Source organism: Glycine soja, chromosome 9 (genome assembly GCF_004193775.1).
Source record: "Glycine soja cultivar W05 chromosome 9, ASM419377v2, whole genome shotgun sequence".
NCBI classification, from domain to species: Eukaryota; Viridiplantae; Streptophyta; class Magnoliopsida; order Fabales; family Fabaceae; genus Glycine; species Glycine soja.
In genome coordinates this window covers 41,356,868-41,365,903 of record NC_041010.1, presented here as the reverse complement: position 1 = coordinate 41,365,903, position 9,036 = coordinate 41,356,868, and the positions used below count along the sequence as shown (strand labels likewise).

At 33.0% G+C, this 9,036-nt stretch overlaps 1 protein-coding gene across 1 annotated transcript; it reads right to left on the bottom strand.

The window, feature by feature from the left end:
* Window positions 1–3,718: 3,718 nt before the first annotated feature.
* LOC114425790 (29 kDa ribonucleoprotein, chloroplastic-like) lies at window positions 3,719–7,826 on the bottom strand. The gene is made up of 4 exons (XM_028392750.1): window positions 7,488–7,826; window positions 6,892–6,990; window positions 5,449–5,745; window positions 3,719–4,091 (listed from the first exon to the last, which is right to left on the bottom strand). The coding sequence occupies exons 1-4, from the start codon at window positions 7,794–7,796 to the stop codon at window positions 3,948–3,950; spliced, it is 849 nt and encodes a 282-aa protein (XP_028248551.1). The 5' UTR covers window positions 7,797–7,826; the 3' UTR covers window positions 3,719–3,947.
* Window positions 7,827–9,036: the final 1,210 nt, after the last annotated feature.

Genomic DNA, 9,036 nt, shown 5'->3' with positions numbered 1-9,036 from the left:
TTTCTTTCCATTCTCCATAGCTTCTCTGCCTTCCTAGTTTCTTTTTCTTGGTTACAATGATTTGTGGCCTAAGGAGGGGGTGGTGAATTGGTGATGTTGGTTGAGAATTTATAAAAATTGAATGCTTATCTCTTTTTGGTTGTTTTAACCTGTTCACTGTTCAAGTAACAGGACGATTTAGTCCTTGTAAAGGGACATCCAAATTAGCACAAGAACTTCATTAATGTACGCCTACCTATGTTTGAAGCCAATACTGTGGCCGTAAGTTAGCTGTATCTAATTAACAAAGAAGTGGATATGTTTGAAATTTCGTGATTTTTGCTTTCAATGCATTACCTAGGCCAGGCTAGTGTGTTGGCACTCTGTTGTTATTGCCTAATTACAATAGAAATTCAAAAAGAGAAACGTCCTAAATCCTAATAACTTGTGTGTGTCATGTAGAGGATACTTGAGTGCAAACAGATTGCAAAATACTCCAGTCTTAACAAAACAAAGAAGTGTTAAAAACAGAGTAGCAGCGAATTTTATGTGTTGGGAACACTAGGATTTCTGATGTTATTCGTTGAATATTATGCTTAATTGCCTCCCTTATGAATCATATCTCCTTTGTAAGACTTGGACATTATTCTACTTTGCATATATTCTCCCCATGATCCAACAGTAAATTTCTCTCTCCCACGATTCATGGCCAACTGTGGTACTAACTTGCTAAAGAAATATACTCCGTAGCTTAGTGTATGTTTATATTATTATAAGACCAAAAGAAATGACCTAGCTAGCACAGGTACATTCCAATAATTAACCACTCAATAATGGTAACTACATTCCAATAATCTTCTGAAATTATAGGTAATACAAAACAACAAAATTTAACTGTTGTAGCTGAGAGTCCCAATGCCATATAGTAAAGGCCACATTAATATCCCATACTTTCTATTGAATTCTAGCATCCCACCACAACTTTGGGAGAACCACATCACAAAAGCTAATTACTATAATCTGAGAGTCCAAGGCCTTATAAATCTCACATTAGAATCCTATACTTTCAATGTGGAACTCCAGTCTCATACCTTACAACTGGGTCCTAATTAACATAATCATAAATGAAATCCCAAGTTACACGCCAACCATAATCTTTATTCACATGATAACCTAAATAAATTGTTAGTCAACTTTATGAGAATATATTCTTGAGGGAATAAAGTTGCAGTAGAAAGATAGAGCATGTATTTAAAAGCAAGTTACAGTCAATAATATAGTTGTCACTTTTCACCCAACACCCAACCAACCATTTGCTCAAACCCTTGGGCCATCTCCTCTTCTCTTTTCAACTTAACTTGCTGGACGTACGGATTTCCTTCTTTATGAAGCCACGCAATTTTGTTAGATTTGTGCCTATCTACAAAGTTCCAAATTAAATGATACCCCGAGTTTGCATATAAGGGATATATACAAGTAGAGTAATTGAACCTGTGGGTCTAGCAAAGAAAATTTGAGCTTTTTTTTTTTTTTTTATCTCTTCCCTTGTACTGAACTTCAATTTTCAACGATTCACTAACAAAATATCATACGTACGTCAAGTGGTTTCAGGGATGTTGCTTTCTTCGGATAAATTAGAAAGTATATATTCTGATCATAAGTGGGAGAATATTTAGCAAGATAATGACAATTAGTATAATTATACATGTTTGACATGCTTTAATCCATCCACGCAGCCTTACCAAAAATAAATTATTAGTCAGAACAATTGATTGAAGGAATATCAATAATTAACAAAGTTTGTTCTCTAAGTAAAACATGATTTGCTAAATTCTCAGTCAGTTTTGTGTCTTGCTGTCTGCCTGACCTAACTGCATCATAGGAAATGTTTATGATACCATCAAATTTTTACCTTATAGTAACATTTTCCATCTGTTTTTCTCTGCTGACAGAAATTGCTGAAATTATTCACATGAATGATGTGCCGTCAATATCATATATAATGCCCCAAGACTCGGTCCATTTTTTCAATTTATGTGGAGACATAATGATATGCACAAAAGCCGAGACACTCCTGATCCAATCCCTTTTGAGTCTTTTGACAACATCAAAACTAAAGTCTAAAGAGGACCCTCATTTTTTTTGTGAGGTCACATAGTCTCTTTTAGTCTTTTTCCTTTCATTATTTTTGAATAATTAATTTAATTTTTATCCGTAAGAATTGAATATTATCAAAAAATTTATAACACTTATATATCTGCTCAATAATCAAGTTAGATTCTTTTATCATAAAAAATAAATTAAGTCAGTTGGTTTTAATAAGGCGATTGTAAAATTGCATACAAATCTGCTTATAGATGTTTTAATAAGATTTTATATAGCTTTCAAAATAAAATCAAATCATACAAAGAAGAATAGGCTGCTTTCAATTTTGGTCAAAAGTAGATTGCTCAATAATTTGATCAACATGCGAGGCACAGAAGAGAACATAATAATCAAATTATACGCACTTGATTATACTGTTCACGTCCACAAAGAATCAACTTTTACTCCTTGAATTTCGCTTTTAAGGGAATAGCATGTCTGAAAAAATTTGTAAGGACTCTTATACACTCTTTTAAGTGTCAAATTTATGCAATTCTACAAATATTTGAGAGTCCTTTGCATTTCATGAGCTACCAAATGAAATTATTTTCATTATGTACCCAAAAAGAAATGCTCTGCATTAATTGCACAAGATGCATGACAAGACCAGGACAAAAATTATTTAATTAAACTATTTATTTGATCCTTATACATGTCTATGTTTAAGATTTAGTTTCTATACATGAAAATTATAATTGGGAAAATTGCACAACTCCACGTTGTGTGAGGAAGCATTAAAAATGTTTTTTTTTTGTAAAATTCAAAAATTAAAATCAAGATTTGATGAAAATATAAGCACTAAAAACATATTTTTTTCATTATAAGTTGTAGTTTCAATATATAAATGTTTACCGAAATTTTTGTCCTTACTGTCGCTAACACTAGATAAGACTTTCTAACTGTATAAAACTGCCACAAAACTTTCAAGCGATAACAAACCCATATAACAAAATAAAACTGTACAAGGAATAAAACATACATTTTTTTCGTATAAGGACCAAAACTTAAAATGAAAACAGCTATAAATGAATAGTTTAACTAATCTATTATATGTTCAACCTCAAATGTTGCCTCCTAAATCTTAATTACATTCAATAGCTAGTTCACATTTATCTCCTTAGTGGCACCACCTTAACATGATACACATGGTAGCCCAAATGATCCCCAATGGACAGCCCTCATCAGACTTAAGCAGAAGGCAATTGCTTCCCGCACTCCCCATATTACTTCTGGAATGACCATTTCGAGAGCAATATGGGAAGTGCAGGAAACAATTCCAAAATTGCAGAAAAACACTTCCCAAGCAGAAATGCCTCAACCAGAATGTCTTTGGTTGCTTCTTACATTCAAGCCAGAATTTTGACTTTAGTTTTATGAAACCGTAGATGGTTTACATGCAAATCATCATAGGCTTACACAAAGTATTTTGTTACCTTAGGTAGTAATTTATGCATTTTAATCTGATATGTGCAAACTCAGTGTGATCATGGAAGCTAGAACCTCAATGAGTTGAACTTAGTCTCAAGATACACGGTTTGCAAGTTTTAACTGGAAAGATTTTAAAATTTTATCACCCCTTAAGTACCCTTAAAAATGGGAGTGAAAAAATTCAGAGCGGAGATTTATAAGAATTAACATAAAAAAAATTCTTACATTTTCACTCACATTTTAAAGGGATAGTAAACTCGACCTTAGTGAAAAATATTGGGAATGCAGAAATTCATCCACCATAGTTCTTTATACATGAAGTACAATTCTAGCTCGTAGAGGTTTTCACTCAATCCCAAACCACGACCAAAGATCAGTAAAAGTATATCTAAAATTTATGATTCTTCCGGTTGAGCATCAGAACCTTGGTCTTCATCTTCTTCACTTCCAGCATCCTTAATTTGGTCTTCATCATTTTGACTTCCAGCTTCTTTATTCTTTTCACTGAATTTTAGGCGAAGCGGTCGTCCCATTAACTCCTGCAAAAGGACAGGCAAATGATAAATAATTTTCCTTCAGCAGAAATTTTGACTGCATAATACATACAATTGAAGTTAATGACTTTATACCAAATAAGGTAGAGGAAACTCGGCCAAATAGTACTATGGACTCAACTTAGGTAGTAAGGAATCAAACATGGAACTATTGAAGAGCTAAATAAAGTAAAGAATGACAAACAAACTAGTGATCTCGCTCAGATAGAAACACTCAGATGCTCATCCTCCTTCAAATTCAAACAACTTCACAGCTTTAATTCTATAGATGTTATAAACAGCAGGAAAATTTCAATAACTTATTACTTACAAGTCCAGGCATATGTATGCATCTTCATGTTTATTTTGTTTAAGATATCCAGTTTATTCTAAACGAGTTGTCATATATTGTCTCACTCAGTCATCTTGTTTCCACTTTGTTATTGTACTGATAAGCACTTGTACGTACAAGATTAACACCAGCGGCAACATCAGACTTGAGCATAATAACCTAAAAGCCTCACAATTACTCAATGCTATCTTACTCTTGCATCACTGTAGTATAGCATCATTTTTTTTTCAAAGGTACTTTCATACATAATATTGCCTAGTTCCAACCAAAAGCCCCATCGAGAATCACAACCCAAATCTTGGAAAGTAACATAAGATTCTCTAGTCATTGTAAAATATTGGCACAGAAAATGCTACTAGATGCAAACTAAGCTACTTACTATAACCCAAAATTATGAAAAAGAAACATGTAGAAACTATCATTAAAAATTGATTCTAAAGTATTACTAAACTATTGACAGAAAACCAATTTGGGCAATTACTCATTGTCTGGATATACTTATGGCAAATAATAAGTTCAAATGTTCAATGGCCGAAACCCAAATTAAAAAGAAAATCTAGAATCAAAATCCTTGTAGATAAATAAAAAAAAGTAAACGAGGTAAAAAGCAAGTGAAAAATCAGAAGGTAATGAAAGTTTACAGGCCCTTGTATGTCAATAAGATACAATACTGTTTCTATTTAACTCAACCTATATTCCTCAAACCATATATCCAGCCACTCAATCTTTCAATAAACAAAATACAACTATAAGCTAGACACTTAAATATAGTTTAGCCATCCACATCCAAACAATGATTGAGTCTCCTTTAGGTAGTTTATGGTTTTGTATCCAAGAAAGCTATAGGATAGTTCTCTTGAACCTAAACACGCACACCTAAAGTGTTATTCAAAATAAATTTGTTTAAATATTATTTTCTACAAGCATAGCTTTTCAAAGCACACAAATAATTTATCCCAGACCCAGTCATTAAATAGCAGAGCAAGTAACCAACGATAAGATAATAATTACCTTCCCATCCACAGTAGAAATGGCAGCCTCTGCATCCTCCCTGGTAAGAAAAGAAACAAATCCGTACCCAGCAGATCGTCCAGAAGGGCTGTCAAAGACAACCCTGGCTGACGATGGCGTTTTGAAATTTTCAGCGAAGACTTGTCTGAGATGGGTAGATCTTGCTTTCCATGCAAGGTTGGATGCATAAATTACATGGCGTGTCTCTCCAGGACGGGGACCTGGAGGAGGTGGAAGAGAAGGAGGTTTTTTTAATCTCTTTGCAAGTTCTACCCGTATTATCCGTCCTGATAATTCCTGAATCACACAAATTTAAGTCAACAAAATTGTCATCATAATGAAGTTGAAAGAGATATTCAAAGCAATATTTCTAAATTCGTTTTTCATGTAGTTAAAACATGTCTAAGCATCACCCCTAGCGTTTAACTTCTTAGGATGTTGGAATTACTTTGCCAGAAGCTAAAACACATAGAGACATCATTAAAATGGTATCATATTTATAAGGAGATCCTATCCGCCACTGCAGATTCTTTTTAGGTAAAGACACCAAATTTTGTTGAATACTCAATTGAATGGTCATAAAAAAACATTTGATTATATCACACTTCCGTAATGGCATGGCATAAAAGTATTAAGAAATGATAGTTCAAACTCTAACCTCTAGCCTTTAGTAATAATCTGCATGGTCCCAACCAAATAAAGGCAAGTTTTTGCATGCCATGTTCAATTGGACCTCAAATAGCTAAACTTCATAGTTTCTTGTAATGTAAGTACCACACCATGCAACAAACAAATGTGGAAAAAAAGAGGTGAAGGTGGCATAACGGGATTGAAAACAAAAGGAACCGGGTATTTCTGGTGTAAAGAGACAGAAATTATGTTTTTCATATGCATTTTATTGTGACTTATCACTTACAAACTCTATGAGCTTTATTTGAATAACTTGGATGCTCGAACTGACCCAAAATGATGTGATTCCCGGGTTTACTACATTAAAGAATTCTTGGAATGCAAACTATTATCCACTATTAAGAAAAGACAAAACTTTAATGTAGTTACTTAGGTGTTTTTAGTGCTATTCTCTAATAAGAATTGAAGTTTCACCTCGGTAACCTATGTTGATTTTTAATACAAATATTTATTGTGCACAAATTACTGAAGTAAGACTCTAATTTTGATTAAAGAATAACATCCAAAGCACCTAAACAATTACATTGCATTTAAGTTTTGTCCTTAAGAAAATTCGTAATTTTGGAGTGACATGCGGGAGATAATTATCTTAGCAACTCACCACAACAGAAGCCAAAAATTAAGACAGTGGAAGCAGTGAACACCTAACTTAGACCAACACTACATAAGTTCAATCCAATTTAATCTTCAGACCAAGCAGAATACATGTGGATGTGGTATATATATACATTGAACAAAATGGAAACAACTTACATAAGAGTCAAATTTATCAACAGCAGCTTGAGCCTCTTCCCCGGAAGCCATAGTAACGAAGGCATAGCCCTTGCTCCTCCCATCTTTGCTCTTTATTATCTACTATAATAAAAAAACCCAATTCTCCAAATTATAAAATAATACATAAAAATAAGCCAACATTACTTCTCTAGTAGAGAATATTCCAATGCATAAACAAAAGGAAATGTCAATATTGTATCATTATGTAACTTTTTTTATCCGTAGGAATCGAACTAAACTATCAAGATTTACAACAACTCATGTACATTAAGCAACCAAATGAGTTAGACCCGGTTGATAAATGTCAATATCGTATCATTATGTATAAAATAAGCTTAGAATACTTCTCTAGTTCCATAATGAGGATTGTCTATCAAACGAGATTTTAGTGATGTAAGGGCAATTGAACCCACATCCATGCAAATAAAAAAGAAAACTAAATTCAATTCAAAATTAAGAGCCTAAATTTAAGATTAAGATTAAAACTCCAAATGCAGTTCCTACTTTTATGGAGTATTACAGAAACATAACGGAGAAGCAAGGGTGACAGAGAAAATTATAAATTTTAAAACAACCTCGACGTCAGTTACGGTTCCGCATTGGGCAAAGAGGTCAGTGATGTCTGCCGCCGTCAGAGACCAAGACAAGTTAACTACGTAGAGCTTCTTTACGTTGTCTGTTGGTTGGATAGGCTCAAGTGTTTGCTCTGTTGGTGCTACCTCTTGCAGAGTGGAGCATAACTGGAAGCAGAGTCTTCCGGTTTTGAAGAAGGACTTGGAAGAGAAGATATGGGAGGTGGAAGCATGGAGCTTGATGGAGATTGGTGCTTTTGCAGAGAACCGTTGAGGTGCGAAGAGAGTGAGAGCTGATTCTAAAGTAGCCATTCGTAATTTGGTGGCACAAACAGTGGATAAAGAGATAAAGGGACAGCGCTACAGATATTTTGTTTTGTTTTTATTTTATGCAGCATTTTGTTTAGGAACAAATTATATCTGTTAATTAATTTTTTTAGGTAACAATAAAAAAAGTTCATTAATCTTAGCTTGATAATTAACATAATACTTAAATATTATGATTATGTTTAAATTTCCGTTCAAAATGCGACCCACGTTCTAAAATAAATCTAATGATCCACATATTTAATTTTACAAAAGGATGGATCCATGTTTTTGTAAATTTCATTTTACTCAAAAGTCTATTTATAACAATAAAACAAACATACATCCTGTTAGGATAATAAAATTATGGTTAAATTGTAATTTTTAACCCTAGGTTATCACCTATAACTGGTCTAAAGAGTAAAGTCGGTCATAAGTACTTGGGGAGAAAATGTAATCTAAAAATCGTTCTTTTTAAGAATGAAATCTAAAAATCAGATGAAAATCCAACTAATTTACTGAGGACAACCTATTACAACTCAAAAAAGAAGGATTCTTTTTTTTATAGGAAAAAATGGATTATAAGACTTTGCTCATCGTACATCGAAGCTTCGATGCTTCAAAGTTTGAAAGAAAAAAAAAAAAGATGTTACTGCGTCATCAGCAAAGGAAAGTGACTGTCAGTTGTAATTTCCAATTTTGGGTGGATATTTATTTCAGTTTTGGAATTGGTTATTATATATTTGCATCCTCATGATAAATATAATATAACCAATTTCCAGACTTGATAGGTATTGTGGAGAGATTTATGTAACCTTTATAGGTATATCTTATACCTATTTCATCAATATATCTCTATATTTGCTTACAAAAAAAGTCAGCAAAGGAAGGCTGAGACATTTTAGAAAATTGTTATAAAACGGGGTGAAAAGATTTTGAAAGTGAGATTGCAAGTTTTGAGGAGGCATTTTGAACTAAAACTGATCAAGGATCAAGAACAAAAAAAAAAAGATAAATACTTCACCATCTTTCAGTCACTCGTCAGTCAAATGAAGAATCATGGAAAATGAGGTAACAAATGTAAAAGAGGTGGAGACAATTCTTTGTTCTACCATCAAAATTCAGTTATATTATGGTGGCAATTAAGGAACCAAAGCATTTAGAAGTATGATAACTTAAGAACTTCAAAGCTCATTAAAAGCTAAATACAAATCATAAATTTAAAAGGAGTGAAAAACTAAATACA

Bases quoted from the DNA above. Each gene is read 5' to 3' on its own strand.
- LOC114425790 (XM_028392750.1), bottom strand. From the start codon at position 7,796: ATGGCTACTTTAGAATCAGCTCTCACTCTCTTCGCACCTCAACGGTTC. The intron at 6,991-7,487 runs GTTGTTTTAAAA...TTATTATAGTAG, and splicing joins GAACCGTAACTGACGTCGAG to ATAATAAAGAGCAAAGATGG. The intron at 4,092-5,448 runs GTAATTATTATC...GTCCTTTTGCAG, and splicing joins TTTCTACTGTGGATGGGAAG to GAGTTAATGGGACGACCGCT.